The 22,253-nt window shown below is 37.3% G+C and overlaps 1 protein-coding gene across 3 annotated transcripts in view; it reads right to left on the bottom strand.

Annotated features, from left to right (window-relative positions):
- LOC124866813 (protein unc-13 homolog C-like) overlaps positions 1-22,253 on the bottom strand; it is a 188,194-nt gene that overhangs the window by 6,945 nt on the left and 158,996 nt on the right. For 2 of the 3 annotated variants that reach the window (XM_047362769.1, XM_047362772.1), the window contains 7 exons: positions 19,042-19,068; positions 13,541-13,629; positions 13,075-13,212; positions 11,779-11,902; positions 10,832-10,894; positions 8,882-8,962; positions 2,846-2,993 (listed from right to left, as the gene is read on the bottom strand). In XM_047362769.1, coding sequence (XP_047218725.1) covers positions 2,846-2,993; positions 8,882-8,962; positions 10,832-10,894; positions 11,779-11,902; positions 13,075-13,212; positions 13,541-13,629; positions 19,042-19,068 — 670 coding nt within the window. The remainder of the gene's footprint in view (positions 1-2,845; positions 2,994-8,881; positions 8,963-10,831; positions 10,895-11,778; positions 11,903-13,074; positions 13,213-13,540; positions 13,630-19,041; positions 19,069-22,253) is intronic. The other variant, XM_047362770.1, reaches the window with a different exon arrangement.

Below are 22,253 nucleotides of genomic sequence, written 5' to 3'. Positions count from 1 at the left end.
ACAAGATGGTGCCAGTGTGTGTGGCCTGCTGTCTGACCCTGTACAGTCTATGTGTTTGTGTTGTCTCTTATACTTGTTTTAAAAAAAAAGTCAACTCTCTGCTAGTACAGTACCTCTAGTTCTAGTTTCGTATTCAGATAAAACAAATGAAAGTTCAACATTACGTAACAAAATGTGAAAAAGTTTGACATTTACAACTTTTTAGAAACTGCATGAAGGTGATGCACATGTAAGTGAAACCAACCAGTCAGCTGATGAGACAAGAAAGAACCAAATCACAAGCCTTGAGGAGGAAACATCAATTAGCCAGCACAATGTGTCCAGTTACGCCTTAATTACAGTTTGATCAAAGAGGGACAAACAATTACAAAGAATTGCACACAATGTGTCTCATTTTGTCTAATGTGGAGAGTCCCTCCCATTTCAGCTGTGTCATGTTTAACCGAGCTTGAAGAGAAAGATGTTTACCACTGAAATGTGTGAGGCAGTTCAGTTGATGAAAGGGCGTGTTGATCTGATGCCTAATCTATATCTGCCAAACTCACAGTGCTTATTTGTGTATTTGTCGTACAGTGTCTTATAAGCCTATGTAGGCGGGCTGTCATACCATGGTGAATGATTCTTTAATAAATAAATCAAAACAAAACAAAACAAAACAACTGCTAATGAAGAAACAAGCCAGAGATTTATACTAATGATGCCCGGAGATGCTGAGGGAAGGGTAGAAATACAGCACCCCTGCAATGCTGAGACCTACTCTGGTGGGAAATTAACAAACTCCTGCAACTACACATTTAAGTTCAGGGTGACAGGTTAATAGTTCTGTGTGTTTTTTGACAAGTCAAAGATAATTCTATAAAAGAAACAGTGTGTGCAAGATGCTGAAGAGTAAAGTTTGAGAGGGAGTGGGTTAATGTCATGCAAGGAAGATAAAAAAAAGGGCAAAGGCAGATACAGTTGATGCAGTGAGCAGGTTCAGAAGTTTAACAGACAAATGGTAACAGGTAACAGATAGGTAGAGATGATGTTGATAGAATCTGCATTCCAATTAACTTTTTTACACTCTCACATTACTCCCTCTCTATACTGACAAACTCATCAGCCAGAAACATATAAGGAGAGAAACTGTAAAATAAATTAAGTGAAATTGTGACAAAACCTCACCCCATCATATAACAAAGATACAAAAACTTACATTTTAATAAATTTGCCATCACTGATAAGTTAATATCAATAATAAAAAAATAAAAAAACTTATACTTCATAAAAAATTTATTACACAGTGATGTATTTATGTCCATGTATTTGTGGGTTATGCCTACAGCTAATAAAACCCAAAATTCAGTTAAAATGAAAAATATAATACTTTATACTGAAATAATATGTTCATGTAGTGTACAGTGTATGCACTCGATGTTTGGTTGGGGGAATACAAAATATGAGTTTTTCTCTTTAAATTTAGTTACTAAAATAAATTACTTCATCGAGATGCACATTGTCAGAGCACATTTGACAAGATTAAACCAGAACAACGTTGTCTCTATCAGAGCACAGGGGTTGCTGATTAAAAAAACACTATGCTACATGAAGTGCACCTCTACAGCATTGACTGACCTAAAGCACATCAAGCACCTTGGTACCTCCACTTATAGGCATCTTATTGGATCACCTCAGAAAAAGAGTGACAGCACGGTGAGAAATCTGGGATAGGGGTGACATGGGATGAGGGGAGAAACAGGGAGCAATCTCAAAATAGCACACAGCGAAAAGCTGTGCAACCCTGCCCATCTGCCAGTCAGTGAAAGTAGCGTGGCTGGTTAGCCTTCTGGCTGCCTGGCAGATGAGCCTTCTCCCACAGCCTTTCTGTTTCTTTGCTGCCTGCCTATATATTGTTCTGCAAGGCTGAGCACACTGAGGCAAGCAGGAACTATGATCTCAAATGCCCCATGGTGCTGCATTCTCTCGTGGGGCTTTTTGGACACCTGAGGGGATTTCTGCCTTGTTATACAAATAAATTGTGGTGGTGACAGAGAGAAAACCTAAGCACAGGGGATTTTAGGATTTACACTAACATGTTTGTCAGAACAGTGCTTTTATGTGCTTAGAATATAAAAATGTAGAAAAGAGAATAAAATTACATATCTGAGGCTAAGGGACCACAAATAACTTTTCACTGTGGAATAGACAAATGATTTGAGCTGTGGCAAAGAATGAATGCATGGAAATAAATGCATAACGATGATACAAATACAATAATGTTTATACATCTGAGACCAATGGGATTGACTGGACTTGCAGCAATCAATTTTAAACAGCAGAGTTCTAAGTAAAAATAATTGGAGGAAAATGAATTTTTCTTCATACAGAAATATTCACCTATACAGACATTATAGAGAAAATATTGAACAATAGCAACAGCAAAATGTTCTCTTGCTGAGCCATATGATAAATATTCACTATAAGGAACCATATGAATGTATGTTCTACAGTTTTTTTGTTTTTTTTTCACATCAATTTAACCACTTCCACTATGTCTTTTAGTAGCGTCCTTGGAGCCCAAACCTAAATAGAGTTCTAGACACCATTTAGCATGAAGGCCTGGCATTTTCCAAAACTAATTACCTCAGTGTAGTTTATTTCGAATTAATTCACACAAAAATATAATCTCAAAGCAATTTACAAGACAAAGACGTCGAATTAATATCCAGGAATAAATACTCAAATGAATCCAGATATATTGAATATTCCACATCAATATGTAATTTTTTTTTTTTTCTGGGCATTTGTGATTATTAACTTACTTATAAATAAATGTGGTTTTTAAAGACCTTGTCTTAGCCCTTACCTTGAGAGTTTTGGGTGCATATATACTTTTTGATCAAGGCATCTGTAGGTTGAGTGTAAAGGCTGAGAGCATATTTCAGGGATTTCATATCAGGGCTCTTTTCAAGGAAGGTTTTCTTCAGTCCATTCCCACCAGCATGGAAGTATTGCTGCAAGAAAAGATAAGAGACCAATTCATAATATTTGGTTCTTTAAAGGAAACATAGGATTTTAAGAATATTTTCAAAAATAAAACATCTTCAAAGTTTTTTCATAGCAGCAAGTTACAACTGGCTGATAAATAAGACTATATGGAAAATATGCATTTTCAAACGCAAGAGACCAGGGAAGAAAAAAATTTTATTATTACTTTGTTAGCTTTTTACTAAGTATTTGAATCTGATGCTGCTGCCTGGATAGCTTAAATGCTTTTTGTGCTGATCATCGAGGTAGCTGAGGATAAACAAAGCTGTGTTTTCTTTTAAAATGATCTCCCCACAGCTACATGCGAAAAGTGGGTGGACAGATACCGGATGAAACTATAAGTAAAGAAAACTGGGGACAATGAACATTCGAACTTGGTGACAGATTTGTGGCCTTTATATGCTATGGTTGTGTTTTGAGCTAGTATTTAACTAAAAACTATTAATATAATGTGACAACTATTAAAGGAAGATGAAGATGATTGGTTATAAGTGTTAGAAGAGGGGATTATCATGATCCAACTTAAAAAGTTGGAACCAAATAAATGCATCTCAATTAATTAGAATTTCAAAAAGTAAATGTATTTCAGCAATTCCGGTCATTATGAAACATTATGTTAGGACCATGTTTTGGCTGACCCTGTCACCCAGCAAACAGTCACTGACACCCCCCACAAAGTTGATAAGCCACAAAAGGTCACTGCTAAAAAGGATGATACGTCATAGAGTGTGTTCAACCATATCAATGCAAAGATTATTAGAAGAGAAAAGTGGCCGAAAAAGCTGCACTAGCAACGTGGATAACAATAGCCTTGAGAGGATTATGGAGAAAACCTAATTCAAGAGTTTAAGGAGAATTTACAAGGTGTGGACTGTGGCTGAAATCTATGCTTCAAGACGCACCATACACAGACATGCCGAACATGGGCTAGAACTGTCTTATTCCTTGTCTTCACCGCAAACTAAAAAAAGGAAAAAAATGGGTTTGGATTGTTGCTCAGTGGTCCAAATTTCTGTTTGGCGATGACAGGGCAATTTTGGGAGGGGCTATGTCATACCTGCTTGTGTTTTGAATTCTTGAGTTTGTGTTTTTTTTGTAATATTACCTGGTCTGGTCTAGAGGCTGACATTTTTTCGGGAATCCCATGGGCCATGGGAGACAGTATCAGTAAAGATCACGTGATTGGGACGGTACAGGATAAAAAATGAACGGGAGCAGACGGGAGCGGGAGCTAATCAATAGGAGGGAAAATAAACTAGGATCAATTGTCTTTGGAAATGTAAAACTTTGTTATAAACTTTAAGAAAAAAAAAAACTTGGATTGACGCCGCCATTGTGTAGTTTTTTTCCATGAAGCTTATACTATAATGCAAGTCAAATGAACTACATGACCCACAAGCCAACAGTGCTTCTGATCGATGTTTTCTACCTGCGTTCAGAATGGAGGGAGCAAACGCAGGTGGAGAACTGGACGTGGTAAAATTGGATTTGTAACGTAAAGTCAGAAGTAAGGACTTATCTATTACTTACTTTATTTTTATTTTTTTGGTAAATTGTCCACACCAAACAAAGGAGAAAAAAATATATAACAATAAACAAACCCACAGTTTACCAAAAAAGGAAGAGGCCAAAGCAAAGCTTATTCTTGCCTACCCTATTTTTTCTTTTACTTTGCATCCTACCAGGATGTCTTCACAATATAAATCTACATAACAGCATATGATTTATCAGTTTACATTTTAAAGCTCTTTTAAAGTTCACCAAGAAAGGACATACCTTAAACTCATCATTCAATTCATTCCACAATTTCACACCAATAACTGAAACACATCTAGAGTTTATCTGGCTCTTCTCTTTTGCACATTCAAATATAAACAAACCTCTTAAATTACATTTATTCTCCCTTAGATTAAATAATCTCTGAATACTAGAAGGAAGGCTTTTGTTCAATGTTTTGTACATTATGTCCAGTCTTTTTATATAAACAATATCTTTAAATTTTGTCTTCACATTACATATATAAATCTACATGACTGCATATGATTTCATCCGTTTACATTTTAAAGCTCTTTTAAAGTTCACCAAGAAAGGACATACCTTAAACTCATCATTCAATTCATTCCACAATTTCACACCAATAACTGAAACACATCTAGACTTTATTAAACTCATAGAGCGGTCAGGAAAGTTGCAAATATTACCGTTTAGGATAAGAAGAACTGTTCAAATCACGATAAAAACAAAAGCACTAATGGCGTGCAAAACAAAAGTACATATCATGCAGCACCAATAAGCAAATAAAGTGTCACAGATGTGGTTTCGGGCATTATTATTGTCCAGAGTTCAGTAGTTTGTTTGACAGCTTGTGGATAATAACTGTCTTTAACTCTGATCTAAGATCCTTTTATTTAAGGACGATTTCAAAATAAAACTCAAAAACGGGTGTAGTGTTTGTTCTATTTTTGCAGTTATCTGGTTTGGAAACTATCCCACAAAGTATTGCGAGATATTGCAAAGACTATTGCGAGAAAACGCAAAAAGTATTGCATGGGGATGCAAAGAAAAAAAATTTCCCCATGTCTCCTCACGGGCTTTGTAGAAAGGCTTCATCAAGGGAAGATATTAAATAAATACGTAGTGAAATAGAAAAAAATTGAATGTACCATTAAATGTACAATTTATTTTAATACATCATTAAATATTAAGTGTACCACTAATTACGTCATGTCATCTTTAAAATTATACTTAATTATTCAGTGGCACATTTAATTGCATAATAGTCCATTTCATGATATAATGGTACATTTATTGTTTCTAATGATGTATTAAATAAATAAATAAATGGTACCTTTAATTTAATGGCACATTTAATGTTACATTTCTTTCATGTTACATTTACTTCACTTATGGGACATTCACAACATTTATTTATTTAATGATGATTCTATTATATTGAATTTGTCCAGTTTGACCCTCCATTCTTGATGCCTGAATAGGAGGTCATGTCAGAATTTGAATCAGGTGTTCTGGAGCAGACACACATCTAAAACTTGCAGAGAAGGGATCCCTGAGGGCTATGAACCATTGAGGTACAGTTTCTAAATTATGAAGGTTTTGCCTTTTTGGCCTTTTGTTCACCAAGTACAATTATCTTACTAGGTGCATTTTTCTTTCGTTTCAGCAACTTGAAACATAAAAGTGATGTCATTGTTCAAAGGAAACGATCACTTAATAAATAAGTAAAATACATCTATGTACATTGTGTTTATTCAACTAAGATAGGCATGGTCTGTTTCCTTGTTTGATATTTTATTATTTCTTCATTATTATTCATTTTACTTTAACTGGCCTTTACTACAGCTAAAAACAGGGACCTAACTGGTCCTTCAAAGAAATTGCCAAAAGCCTAAATGAAGAAAACAAAAATGGGAGTGGCACAGGAGTGGGAGTCGTTCTAAATGGGAGCGGGATGGGAGTGGGAGTCAATTTACCAGGAGTGGGACGGGACAGGATTTTTTTTTTTTATGCTGGCCCGGGATTGGGATGGGACAAGACATTTTTCTGTGGGAGCGGGATGGGACAGGAGAGAAAATCCACTCCCGTGTCACCCTCTAGTGTGGTCCTTTGTTTTCTGTCTCCCTGCACCCTATCTTGTATGTTTGCTACCCTGTCGGTGTCTTGTCATGGAAAATAAAGACTCATCTTACCTGAAAACCTCGAGCTTCAGGAATTCTTCCCCGCATTTTGGTTCAACAAAAAAACACTTTATGACAAAAGGTTTGATTGCTGTAAAGGTAGTAAGTATTTTTCATTGACTTTTGGTAAAGTGTATAAATTTGTTTCACAAAAAATGGTTTTATAAAATGTAAAATGTTTCTAAATGTTTATTCTTTTTTATTATTTTATTGCCTGTTTTAATTCCACTAAATAAACCAATTTTACATCTAAATATAGAGGAGATATTAATAAATTTTGGCTTAACTGTATTTTACCATTTTATTATTTTATTTAGTGTAATTAAAATAGAAAAATAATTCCTGCCTTCATGGCATCTTATCTGTACATGCCTGCGTCTGTTCAGTCCATCATACAGCTCTTAATTTCAGCATTGCAGACCCTCCCTACATACAGTTGAACTGGGCATTTTAATAATGAATATTCCAGTCAGAACAAAAAAATGTTCATGACAGTAGAAACAAACTAAATGCGAGTCAGCAATTAAGCTTTTATTGTTTTTACAAACCTATAAAAATCTGTCACAAAAAACAAGGCTTCCACACTGAAACAGATTATTTGACTTTGATTTTAGCTCCAATACCCTACCTGCAGGTCTTATGTCAGGCATTGCCTTAAAAAATAAAAATACACAAGGGTAGATCAAACAACAACAAAGCACAAATATGCAACAAAACTATTTTTCGGGTACAAAAAAAATAACTTTAAGTTATTATACAATAACAAGAGTAAGTATTTTACTTCTGAAACATTTACTACTGCAGAAGTATTTTTAAACACAGTATAGCCACTCTAATGGTCAATCTTTTAGGTAAAGCCAGTGGTAAAGATGATGTCCATTGGACAATGTATTAATTGCTATTTTTTCCTACATAAAACCAACAGCACTAGTTGTCATACTGGAGAAGGACTGACAAGAAATTACTGAGGTGTTGTTGATTGCTGGCTATGTGGGTTGGGACCACTACATGACAGTGGAGAAGGTGACACACTAACGTCCAGTGAAGTTGCTTATATGCATGTATACCATTGGCACCCACAGAAATATAGAAGAAAATGGCTAACTTGCAAGAAAAGGTTAAGTAAAACTGAGGCTAAAATAGTCCAATTTTATGTGCATTTCTAGGTTAAACTGACTGATCTAAAAGCATAAAAATGCCCATGGATGTTCAGTGTTTGCAGGGATGTGGTTCAAAGCTGAATCAGCATTCCTCCACAACAATTCTCAGGTCACAGTTCAAAGAGGGAGATAAAGAAGGCATTATTGGGAGGCTGTTGAATGGACCACTTCACCACATATAGGGTCTTCTGTAAGTGCATTCATCCATTATCCCTCACATTAGTTTTTTCACAGGTTCAAAGGTCACTCTGGATGAAATATTCTAAGTCTTATAATCACTAAATGCTTTTATGAAAATGTACAATGAGTGAGGGAATGAAAGTGTGTGTGAGTGAGTAATATGGTTTACGTTGTCTTGATAGACCAAATCTAAAGGATTGCACTGCATATTTTTCATTAGGTTCATCTCCTTATTATACAATGGAAGTTATGTGTGGTTTTAAGACACATTTAAATGTCAATATTTACAGCGTTTGTTTTTTTAAATAAAATTAATCCTTCCAATTTTGCATTGGATACAGTAACCTTATGCACCCTGAACAGAATGTACTTATGTGATCAGCTCATTCTCATTATTCAGCAGTGCTAAGATACTGTTCTCATTTGATAAGAAAGAATCCCACTGACTTGACTGTCTAAACCTGCAGGTAGTTTCTATGGTGACGGTGAAATCAATTAGTTTTCATGGCATTTTATGATGCACTTCTCCATAGATTTCTTTTTATCTCTGCAGAGCTGAGCCTTCAATCTGCCTTATACCCAATGCTGGAATTGCTTTATTTTTATTATGAGGTGTGGACATCCTTTACTGTGAAAGTTTTTATTACATTCTTTCGATGAATGTATTCATACAGAATCCAGGGCACTACATAAACATTAACTGCTACTTGCATATATAAATCAGATTTAAAGATATACCTTTTTTGCATCTGCTTTGCTTTTTAAAGGTCAAGCCCAGCCTTTAAGTGCAACCTTCGGTAAAATCAGTAGAAAACTTACTTTGATAGTGGGAAGCACAAGGTCCATGGCGGCACACTGGCGAGGCGTCAGACTTCTGGTATCCTCTCGAATGACATGCTCCTGGAGGGATACCAGAGAGAGTGAACACAGCAAAAGGGAAAAACGGCATCACATTCTGACACTCTTAGCTTCAAGATGTGTACCACTATAATGGTAATAACTATTATTTACACCACTGAGTGATAAACGTCACCCTTGCTGTCTTACATCAGAGTTTTAAAAATCTATTTTAATCATGAAAAATGTCTTTGTCGATTCTAATTGGAGCTTTCCTGACCTTTGAATTGATTGCAATAAATAAGTTCTGGCACTGCTTTATTTCCCAGGTGTAAGTACTCCTGACATGACACAACCAGAATACAATAAATATTTTATGAAACGGGAAAATGGAAAAAGTAAAACACTGATTCAATCAATGCTACAGTCCTTGGTCAAATTTTAGCCAGGTACAAAGAATCTGGGCAGTCTATAACGTTTCGCATGAGACTGATTTTAGATGTTAGAGAAAAATCTATATCATCATTCTGACAGAAACAAATTCAGGGTGCAATACTCTGTGTCTCACTCCTTAGCAAGAAAAACAAACATTTTCAGTTGCATATAAAATATATATGTAATGTTGGAAGGCTTGAATGTACAGAGATCACACTATATAGCATTAATTGGCTAAAAGAGGTAAATAATTTGAACATATTCACTTAAACAGGTTACTAAAACACAATTTCATTCTTAAATATGGGCTTTGAGGTGTCATGGAATCAGTATTGGTGTAAATCAAGCCCCACAAAAGAATGTTTGCATTGTTTTGTGGGACCAGCGATGCACCAAACAGTCAATCAGAGATTGTGACTTGCCAGTTTTCCCTTGAATGCTGAAAAATTATTTTTCTATTCACTGAATGCATCAAACTAAGACTTCCCACACAATGTTCTCTAATCACATCAACCAACAACATGAACCTCCCTGCCTGTCTTGGAGCTAAAAAAAATTGATAAAGTCAGTCAGTCAGTCATCTTCTACAGCTTATTCCATAGTGGGTCACGGGGAAGCTGGTGTCTATCTCCAGCAGTCTATGGGCGAGAGGCGGGGTACACCCTGGACAGGTAGCCAGTCCATCGCAGGGCAACACACAAACAACCATGCACACACTCATTCATACACCTAACGGCAATTTAGAGAGACCAATTAACCTAAATTGATAAAGTTTAGGGACATATTTTTGAGGCATAAATGGATATTTATGAAGGAATTAGGAGATTATCTCCATTTATCTGTCAACACATATGTGCGTAACCTTGATCAAACTTAAAAATAAGAAATGTGTTGATGTAGTTTGGGATGAAAATAGGGAGACTTCTCAGTTTTGATTAATTTAATGAATAGGAAATACAATTTCAGATTTTCCCAAATCACACCTGCTGATCACTGATCAGAGCAGATAAAGGAATAATTGGCCAGTTCCTATTTCTGGCCAGCTGATTGATGAATTCCTAGGAACTGCTCCCTATTTTCAATTTTTAATAAAATATTTGAGCTTTTAAAGCCACTTATATATTCAATAACTGATACCAGTTTGTAAATAAACACTAATATATTGGTAGAGTAAATGCATATACTGTACATCTACAGGCTAAATGTTACGTTACTATAATGCAGGATATAGATCAATATACAGCAACGTAATAATTCTGAATATATAGTGTCTTTGCTGCTTGTGTTTCTCTATTTCTTTGCAGTGAAACATAAATCCATAATAGGTGACATTCATCTGGGCAAATCATCCATGTTGGATCCACGCTAAGCATGAAGGTAGAATCTGTGTATAAGCAGTTAAAATGCAGCATTGACCCAAGTTCAAACTTGAGCTTTGAATCATAAACTATTAGTCTAAGTAGTGAAACACAGAAACATCTGCTTCAGCATCATTACCTTCAGTTTGGACAGCTGTCCCAAGTCCTTGGCAGCACTAAAGATCATTTGAGCTCCCTGTTGCTGAACATACAGACAAGCTTTAGTCAGTACATGAAAGTACAACATCATATAAGCTTTTGTGAACAAACTAAGAAACACAAGACAGGAGCACAAAATCCAAAACATTAATGTTAAGTTTAATTTAATGTTTGACTTTTAAAATAGCACCTGTAATTCAAAAACTTTGTGTGGCAAAAAGAGAGAGAACGCTGAAGCTAAGGCATCAAACCCTTACTGACTCCAGTGTCAGCAATTACACAAAAGAGGTAGGAGTTTGTCCTGTAACCAGTTGGTTGCTGGTTCGAACCCTTGTTCCATCCGTCTCTGTTTGCTTTGAGGTCTCTGGGGACTTGATAAAGCGCTATACAAGTTCATGCCCTTTACCATTTAAAGAACAAATTTTAGTTATAAAAGGAAAATCTCTTCATGTGTTTGTAGATTGAACAATGCTACATCACTATAAAAATAAATTTTGGATGATATTAAGTGTTAGCCATTAAAATTATTTAACTTTAAATCAAGCATATTTGTTTGTAAAACTAATGTTTCATCATGGTTAAATTCTTACATCAGCTTTTTTGACAACAAGTAAAGTTGACAACAAAATATTTTCATGAGAATTCAACTAAAAATATTTGTTCAAGACTGGTTGTTGCATTTTTTTCTATGTTGGAGCAATACCTAAAACAATAATTTTTAATACATGTATCTTTAAATGTTGTTAGAATTAAGCTAATGTTGAGTAACTACAGTTAAATCAATTTTATCTTTTATAACATATATCCATTTTATGATTCTTACCGTTTTTTTAATGAGTGTTCTTTGCTATGAGAGAAGATAGGGCTCACTCAAGAAAATAAGGTACAGGCCAACATGAAAATAAGAACTAAAAATGGGAAACTCACGCTTTGGTCACTCAGAGGAGGCAGAACAATTGTTCTCTCGATGGTGTTCAGGACTATTTTCCATAGTTCTTTGAGAACTCTCTTCAGCACGGTCTTCTCACAGATCTTGGCGAATAACATCAAACTGGGAAGCAGCAAAGGGGGATTAGGTCAACACTGACAGCACATGTCTTAACCAGATCTTACATAGCTAAATGTTTCAAGTAATGATGTCTTTATGTATAATGTTCATAAAAATGGAAACACCTGTGACTGAGAATAAAAGCAGGAGCTTTGTGCTTTAATCTTGTCCCTTTGTGTGAGCAGGGTCCCAGGATCGGCAGGAAGGATTTTCTTTTTCCATATCATTAAGAGGATTTCCTGTAATACCATATTGGCCTCTATGTTGCTTTGACAAATGGAGGAGAATCATTCTTGAAGCTCTGCAGGGGCATTTCACTTCTTTCAATATTGCTTTTTCAAAAAACCATAGCAGTAACTACAACCTTAAATTTGGGTTAATAGACATTCCCAATAATTTATCTCCTTTCTTAAGAAACATTTTCTATTTAAAAAAAAAAAAAAACGAAGTTTATACAAATCAAGCATGGCATTATAACAACTGATAGATTATGTTGAGGTATTAAATGCAGAAGGAGAAGAAGGCAACTGAGAAACCTTGGGTCTGCCATCCATGTGGGCATTACTAAGACATGCACCATGCACTGCTTATTTAAGCAATGTTACAGACTATTTGGCTGGGGACTCTATATCAAGGCAATCTGCCCAGGGAGGGATGGTTTAAGAAGCAAAACAATAAATCTGAGGTGTCGACTTGGCCTCCAAGTTTCCTAGATCTTAATCTAATTCAGCATTAGTGGTATATGCTGTGCAAAAAAATCTGATCCAGGGTGGCTCTAATTAAGAACTTTGGGGCTGTAATGAGATACATACTATAAGGGTCATAATATTATGCCTGATTGTGTATATTGACAGGGTAACAATTAAACCAACCATCATTGTGTCCTGCTGAGGAATAGCATTAACAAACTCATTCTTTGTTTACCGTGAAGGATTGTCCTCACTTTAGGGTCATGCATGGGCCGTGCCCTCTCCCAATGCCCCAACAAAATTTCCAGTATTTAATCATAAATATTGCATTGTGAATTTATTTACTTTGTCATGTCAACTGGTACTCATAAATAATTTCCAAAATAATTTCCAAATTGCCAGAAAAAGTGCAATTAGACAACCCCCCCCCCCCCCCCCCCCCCCCCCCCCCCCGTTTCTAATATCGTGCCTTCACTAGGGACTCACTTTTTATCCAGAAGGTCCATAAGAGGACGTAAGACAGTTTCTGCATCCATGGCAGGATTGCTCCCTTTGACTGGGCCTTTCATCTGGACCAGCTCCTGGTTCATCTGCTTCACACAGTCCTCGATTACAGGTTTAAAACTGTACACACAACAAGAGTTTTTAATGCCTTTTTCTTTGACTTGGTTGAAACAGTCAATGTTAGCAAGTTTGAGTAGGTGCTTTCTGAATCCCGCTGTTCCCATTGACTCAATGAAAGGGGTTGCCAGTGAAGAGGTGTCGTTTCTTTAAGCTGAAATGTTTTGTGACACGCTGTGCTCACAAAGCAATTACATTTTGAAGCTGACAATAAATAAATACCCTTATGGCATAACTTCCCCTCATCGGACAAAATATGAACACATCAAACAATCATAAAGGATTTGTTACAGACTCACACACATGAAGTTTGAGTTACACCAATACCCACCTGGAGCCAAACACCCCGCTGAGCTCATCCAGCACTGTGTTGAGTTTATTCTGCAGCCCTTTTAGCAGATCACTGGCCTCTGCATCCAGCTGTCAGTGGAAAGAGAAACAGACAGTCACCACACCTATGCATGCCATATAGTAGCCCGCACTTACCAGAGCCCTGTGTCTCTGGAGAATGCCTGTATTGTGGTGGGGTTGCTGGAGGGGGGAGTGGAGAGAGTCGTGCCAGTGGCTTCTCACTCTTTCTGCCTTCCTTTTGTACTCTGAATACCAATGGACAGCTTCCCTAAGGGCACTGCAATTATGACTGCTTGCAGGGACATTTCCATGGACAACTACCAGGTTTACAACTAGTTAAATTTCAGGGAAAACAGAAAAACACAAAAGTAATTTGTATCTCTGTGTAGAGAAGTGTAAAAATGGATGTGATGAAGTGCACTAAACAGTTTGGTACTATCTAATAGAAGGAAACAACTGATCTTGCAGTATTTTATTAAATAAGCTCACATTAAAATATTACCAAAATTTTAACAAATCATTCGTATTCCGAAACGTGGCATGTCTAGAATACCACCCCTTTACTAGGTGAATCAAGCAAATTGATTGCAAATGTGAAGATTTAGTCAATAACTTGGGAGCAACTCAAAGCATTTGTTAATCAACATACTGTATGTTGAAGATGAGTTAGTGAATGTCCAAGCGGGCATCAGAATGAAGAGCGAAAGAAATTTAACTTGTGACTTTCATGTGGTGTAGGTTTCTGCTCCGGATGAGTTGGTCTGAGTATTTCATAAACTGCTGATCTATTGCAGTTTTCATGCAAATCCATCTCTTAACAGAAAATGATAATAAAAGAGAAAATATCCAATGGGTAGCATGTAGACAAATATGTCTTGTTGATGTCAGGGAAGAATCGGTAGACTGGTTCGAAATAACAGAAAGACAACAGAACTGGTATCCAGTGTACCTTCTCTGAATGCACAACATAATGAATTTTGAAGCTGATGGGGTACAGCAGCAGAAGAGTACAAGGGGTGCCACTCCTGTCAGCTAAGAACAAGAAACAGATGCAAAAAACCACAAATGCTCACCAAAATGGGACAGTAACAGACTTGAAAAACCCTGCCAGGTACAATTATTCTCGACTTAAGGTGCAATATTCAGATAGCAAGGTCAGAATTTGGCATAAATAACAAGAAAATATAGACCAATCCTGACTTATATCAACAGTTCAGGCTGGTTATAAAAATATAATGATGTGAAAGATATCTTGGCTCACTCTGGCCCTCTTGGTATCTCCGGAGTACACAGTATGCCTAAGTATTGTTGCTGGCCATGTCCATTCCTTTAAGAACACAGTGTACCCATCTTCTGCTGGCATGATAATGTACCATGGCACCAATAGTAGCAAACTGGTTTCTTGAACATGACAATTATTTCACGGTACTCCAAGGGCCTCCAAGGTCACCAGATCTCAATCCACTAAAGCACCTTTAGGATGTGGTGGTATGATAAACTGTATCATCAATGTCAAACAACAAATCTGCAGTACCTGTGGGATGCTATCATGTGAAAATGGACTAAAATCGATGAGGAATCTTACTGATACCCTGGTAAATCTATGCCACAAAGAATCAAGGCAGTTCTCAAGGAAACAGGGTTCTAACCTGGTACTAGCTAGATGTACCTATAAAGTGGCCTGTTAACATATTTAAGCATATGCATGTGATGGTTGCACCACAAGTGGTCGTGTTTATTTAGCATTTAGGGTTCTCAGAAAATTAAACATGCAAATGTTATTGTGTGGGATACTTAAAATGACTATGTAAGGTAAAGCACAGCACCACATGCATGAAAGACCAGCACATTGGACCCAATAAACTCAGCCATGAAGCATTTATCTCACACACTCTGAGGGCAGATGGCTCAGCTGGGAAGGGGATATGTAGACGTAACATTTCATCAACATTGTGATTCTGTGAGCATGCCTTTATCTGCACCATGAACAAGACAGATTTATACCTCAGTGAGCGTGTACGATTTTTCTGTCACACAGAAAATAACCCATTCAGGTTTGGTTGTTTTTTCATTTTCAGAGTAAAGGATCGTGTCCAGTGATAGCAAAAACAATAAACAATGAAAATGAAAAAAAAACTTTGGTTCAATTCTACAAAAACTTTAGGCTCTAGTATGTGACCCACTTTCTTTGGTTTGGCCTCTAAGTTTTTTCCTTTCGTGGTCATAGGAATTGTGATTTTCGAGTCACAATGTGTCTTCAATGCCTGCAGAAAATGTTGTTAAATAAACCAAATCACCTCTCACCTCTCAAGAAAAGATGCTACTATGATTCGGTACTGCTATTTCAGCAGAAAGCAATCTCTGCAGGTTAGAAATGTCAGCCTGCTGACTGACATTTGGCAGTAAAAGTTGGAGGAGGGGGGAGTGCTGCAATACTGCACTCCATACAGCCAAAATATCTCTGGGTATTCCACTTAATGTTTTAAAACTTTGGTATACCTTGGTAGTGGTAACCAGCCCATACCTAGTTCTGTGCCTTTTAGGACTGGAAAATAAAAAATAACAATTTGGCTGACATGTAAATGGCAAAAGAGAATGTGCTAAGTGTAGACATACAGTCATGTCAAAATATTGGACACCATATTACAAAAAGAAATACATTCTGCCCCTTAATAGCTAGTGGAACCCCTCTAGTTAAAACAACTCTAGTCAGATGCTTCTTGTGATCATCTATCGGTGTCTTACATCAGTCTGAGGAAAGTGTGCCACACTTCTCACTTTTAGCTGTGAGATGTCCAAGGGCGTTCTTGCATGTATAGCATTTTTCATATCACCCCATAGCATCACAAAACAATAAAAGGTTAAAAGTCTGGGATTCCTGATTCTTAGTTGTGAGCCAATCCTTGGTGGATTTACTCATATTTTCCTCAAACACCCTCTGATACATGAGTAAATTCAAAGCAGATTCTATTTTGTGAGCTGTATTTGGCTTATATCAAACATTACCTTTGTTCTGTTGTTAAAATGTTACAATTTTGGACTTACCTGCCCAAAAAAAAAACATTATTCCAAAGGACCTAATCTTAGTCTACATTCTCATTGACAAACATTAGTCTGGGCATCATGTGTTTATACCTACTTGCACACCTCCAACGGAAGTTAAAATTGTGCAGTCTGTTTCTGATTGTACAGAGTCTACTATAGCACTAGCCTGTTGTAGGTCCCATGATGACATTTAAGGATTTTTAGATGCTTTTTTAACATCTTGCAGCCTGCTTTCAGGATAAAATTGCTTGGATGATCACACTTAGGCATGTTGGCTGTTGTTTTGAATGGCCTCCACTTGCAGACTATTTTCCAAACTGTGGAATGACTGATTTCAAATAAATGCCTAACAAAACGTATAAGCTTTTAAAATATATTTTATTTATTTATCAAAATCTCCATCTTAAAATGCTATTGTCTCTCACTTCAAGAGTTAGGAGCACTAAACAGGTAAACAGGTTACCATTTTGTGCACCTGATGTGTAATTTTAACCATTTTAATCTGAAATAAATGTGGGGGTGTCCTAATTTATTCCTTACCAGAAATTGCATTTTAAATTACATTTTGCAGGAAACCTTTCTTTAGAATTTCTTCTTTTTTATTTTAATTACTTACATTTCTCCAGTACTGATAAAAAGATAAAAATCCATATGCCAAAGATGTGAATATATTAGAAAAAACACATGATCACATGAAAAATCACATGATTGTTTCTCAGATATAACGTCAGGCATCAAAAGGAGAGTGGTGGTGGTAAACTTTAAACTGAATCCAATCTAAAAACAAGTTGCTTGTGGCCCCTCTAATTAAAATTACATAGTTTTTTAAAGTTTTACCACATCTTCTAATCACTGATTAGAAAGCAGGAATGTAAGCACAGGCATAGGTAAATGTAATTTGACAGATCCACACAAATTGACACTCTAAAAATATATCAAAGATTAATTTTCTCAAACGTCATCTATTGTATAGAGTTATGTAACGCTAACCTTGCTTGATGAATCAAAGAACTGCTCATTATAAATAATAACAGGAAAACATCCTGTTTGGAATGCATGGAACACCTGGCTTCTCCATGGTAGCTGGTTTCAATCGATACTGACTGGCATGTATGGTTCTCTGGGGCATACAAACACTCCCCAGGCTGACAGCCTATCAGCTGCTGCCCAGCTTTACTTCGCTTTGCCTGTTTCAACAGTCCAATATCTACTCACTGGCTGGTTGTTATTCCGCTGCACAGATGACTCAAAATGACTCTCAGAGCCGAGTAAAGAAAGGTTTTACAAACGTCCATTTCAACAGGGATAGAAGCACATTAGCAAACAGGACAACACCCAAAATAAAGTCTGAAGCTAGGGAGATCAGTGGCTGATGACTCCATTGTACAAGGTTATTGTAAATCTCTGTCATTGGCAATAATTTGATAACAGCTCTTGGTAATTATACTGCCGCTCTCACATTTGCGAGTTCAGTACTGATAGAAAACTATTCAGTGATGAATAGTAAAAGGTACAAGGAGAAAACCGATGAGAAACTTGCATCTGAAAAGAGAAAAATAATAGGCGGGGTTACATTTACTTTAAGAATTTATTTTATGTTTCCTAAAAGGTAAAGTTAGAAGTGTGACTTTTGGTAGCTGAGCTTAACTTTTGTGGAGTCAATATGCTTTAGAAAATAACAGTTTATGAGGGATCCAGAGTTAGATTTGCAAACAGCTGGATGTCAGCCAATTTAAATGGGAATAAATTTGGGGGTGTCCTAATTTATTGCTTACCAGAAATGGCTTTTTTAATAAAATTTTGTATAATTTTTTTCTTGTTAATGTTTCATTGTTGTTTTAAAGTACCTGTTATCTTAAAAGCATATTGTCAATATGCTTTAGAAAATAACAACTTATGAGTGATCATGGTTAGATCTGCCAACAGTTAGATGGTGGCAGCTTCTCTGCGGAGGGCACAGCTGGAGAGATTTGTAAGTTTTTGAGAAGCTTATTAAACATAGTGCCCCAAAAAATTTTGTCTGACACAATTGTGCCTGCAGCCAAGGAAATGAAAAGAAAGGATCAACAACCACAGCCATCAGCTCAGTGAGCCTACCACTTTCGTCTGTATGGCAGGAGAGAGGAAGTAACAACATTCAAAACTAAACACCATAGCACAGGAAAGTGGCAGAGGGAGGAAAAACAGAGAGCTTAAAATAATGATGGCATCCAATGATTTGAGCCAGTATCTCCAGAGAGCAGGGGATGGCGAGCTTAAGCAGCCTGTCCAGAAGTGTGATGGGTAATTTCAGGTCCATATGCTCTGTGGCACATGCTTACTGGTGGGGTGTGAGAGGAATAGGAGCATGAGGGATGGTGAGGAGAGAGGAGTGGAGTGGTCAGTAGTAATAATTGGTAAATGGTAATAAAGGTTGTTGAGTCCTATTGAACACACCTTACAGAAGGAGACAACCCCCTCCTCCTGGAGACAGAGAGAGCACAGAAAGGAAACGGAGGGAAACAGAGGACACAACGACAGGAGACAAAATGCAAGGCAAGACAGGTGTTAGAAACTACAGAGACACATGCACTAAAGTTGCAATAGATTGTGGGGACTGCTTTTCAGGTTAAACTGAAACACCAACAGATTGGTTGATCACCCAGAATGCAACACAGAATCTAGAGATTTAACATAACACTTACTGACAAGTTAGATGGGTTTAAACAGGGGGTTAGTTGTGGGAAAGTAATTTTAGGGATACTCAGACTTGGTCCACACTAACATGGATATTTCACAAAATGAAAATTTCCTGATGTGTTTGCATCAATATTTGGTGAGACAATTTTAAAAGATTTTTCAAAACATTTTCTAGAGTGGATTTGTTTAACCCTGAATGAGGAATATACACTTGGACTAGGGTTGCCAACTTTTTTTACTACCAAGTAAGAGACACACTGCAACCTCCCAAAAGCACAAGACACAGTAAGTTGGATTCAGTTCAATTCAATTTAAAAATACTTGTTAATCCCAAAAATTAGAGGTTGCAGTAAATCACACAAAACGTCTTTACCATTATGGATGGTGATCACAGTGGGTGGGAAGGATCTCCTGATTTGCTGGTATTACAGCAGATCTGAAGAAGCCTCTCAATATATTGTTGTAAAATTATAGTGTGATGAAGAGGATGCTCAGGGTTATTTATTATGTTATATATAAATAAAATATGAATATGAATTAAACTGCAGACCTTCAGCTTTAATTTGAGGGTATTCATATCCAAATCAGGTGTAGGAATTATAACCATTTAGATGTGTGCCCCCACTTTTCAAGGGACCAAAGTAATGGTCAAGTGTGTGCTCTTCCCTTATTATCCCATTCATAAGGAGGAGATGAAACATCCAGAGTTCATTTCAAGTGTGATATTTGCATTTTGCATACTGTTGCTGTTGATCTTCACCATGAGATCCAAAGAGCTATCACCATCAGTGAAGCAAGCCATCATTAGGCTGAAAAATCAAAACAAACCCATCAGAGAGATAGCGAAAGTACAGGTCCTTCTCAAAAATTAGCATATTGTGATAAAGTTCATTATTTTCCATAATGTCATGATGAAAATTTAACATTCATATATTTTAGATTCATTGCACACTAACTGAAATATTTCAGGTCTTTTATTGTCTTAATACGGATGATTTTGGCATACAGCTCATGAAAACCCAAAATTCCTATCTCACAAAATTAGCATATCATTAAAAGGGTCTCTAAACGAGCTATGAACCTAATCATCTGAATCAACGAGTTAACTCTAAACACCTGCAAAGGATTCCTGAGGCCTTTAAAACTCCCAGCCTGGTTCATCACTCAAAACCCCAATCATGGGTAAGACTGCCAACCTGACTGCTGTCCAGAAGGCCACTATTGACACCCTCAAGCAAGAGGGTAAGACACAGAAAGAAATTTCTGAACGAATAGGCTGTTCCCAGAGTGCTGTATCAAGGCACCTCAGTGGGAAGTCTGTGGGAAGGAAAAAGTGTGGCAGAAAACGCTGCACAACGAGAAGAGGTGACCGGACCCTGAGGAAGATTGTGGAGAAGGGCCGATTCCAGACCTTGGGGGACCTGCGGAAGCAGTGGACTGAGTCTGGAGTAGAAACATCCAGAGCCACCGTGCACAGGCGTGTGCAGGAAATGGGCTACAGGTGCCGCATTCCCCAGACCTGGGCTACAGAGAAGCAGCACTGGACTGTTGCTCAGTGGTCCAAAGTACTTTTTTCGGATGAAAGCAAATTCTGCATGTCATTCGGAAATCAAGGTGCCAGAGTCTGGAGGAAGACTGGGGAGAAGGAAATGCCAAAATGCCAGAAGTCCAGTGTCAAGTACCCACAGTCAGTGATGGTCTGGGGTGCCGTGTCAGCTGCTGGTGTTGGTCCACTGTGTTTTATCAAGGGCAGGGTCAATGCAGCTAGCTATCAGGAGATTTTGGAGCACTTCATGCTTCCATCTGCTGAAAAGCTTTATGGAGATGAAGATTTCATTTTTCAGCACGACCTGGCACCTGCTCACAGTGCCAAAACCACTGGTAAATGGTTTACTGACCATGGTATAACTGTGCTCAATTGGCCTGCCAACTCTCCTGACCTGAACCCCATAGAGAATCTGTGGGATATTGTGAAGAGAACGTTGAGAGACTCAAGACCCAACACTCTGGATGAGCTAAAAGCCGCTATTGAAGCATCCTGGGCCTCCATAAGACCTCAGCAGTGCCACAGGCTGATTGCCTCCATGCCACGCCACATTGAAGCAGTCATTTCTGCAAAAGGATTCCCGACCAAGTATTGAGTGCATAACTGTACATGATTATTTGAAGGTTGACGTTTTTTGTATTAAAAACACTTTTCTTTTATTGGTCGGATGAAATATGCTAATTTTGTGAGATAGGAATTTTGGGTTTTCATGAGCTGTATGCCACAATCATCCGTATTAAGACAATAAAGGACCTGAAATATTTCAGTTAGTGTGCAATGAATCTAAAATATATGAATGTTAAATTTTCATCATTACATTATGGAAAATAATGAACTTTATCACAATATGCTAATTTTTTGAGAAGGACCTGTATTAAGCGTGGCCAAATCAACAGTTTGGAACATCATCAAAAAGAAAGAACACACCGGTGAGCTCAACAACACCAAAAGACCTGGAAGACAAATGTGGTAGATGACCGCAGAATTCTTTCCCTGGTGAAGAAAAACCCCTTCACTGCAATACGCCAGATAGGTGTACGTGTGTCAAAGTCAACAATCAAGAGAAGACTTCACCAGAGAGAATACAGATGATTCACCAAAAGATGTATACCATTGGTGAGCCTCAAAAACAGAAAGGCCAGATTAGAGTTTGCCAAGAAAAACATCTATAAAAGCCTTCACAGCTCTGGAACAACATCCTATGGACATATGAGACAAAGATCAACTTGTACCAAAGTGATGGGAAGAGAAGAGTATGGAGAGAGAAAGGAAGTGCTCATGAGTCGAAACATACCACCTCATCAGTGAAGCATGGTGGTAATGTCATGGCATGGGCTTGTATGGCTGCCAATGGAACTGGTTCCCTTGTATTTACTGATGATGTGACTGTTGACAAAAGCAGCAGGATGAATTCTGAAGTATC

The sequence above is a fragment of the Girardinichthys multiradiatus genome, chromosome 4, assembly GCF_021462225.1.
Source record: "Girardinichthys multiradiatus isolate DD_20200921_A chromosome 4, DD_fGirMul_XY1, whole genome shotgun sequence".
Lineage (NCBI taxonomy): Eukaryota > Metazoa > Chordata > Actinopteri > Cyprinodontiformes > Goodeidae > Girardinichthys > Girardinichthys multiradiatus.
The sequence above is the reverse complement of the archived record's forward strand: the minus strand, read 5'-3'. Positions and strand labels throughout refer to the sequence as shown.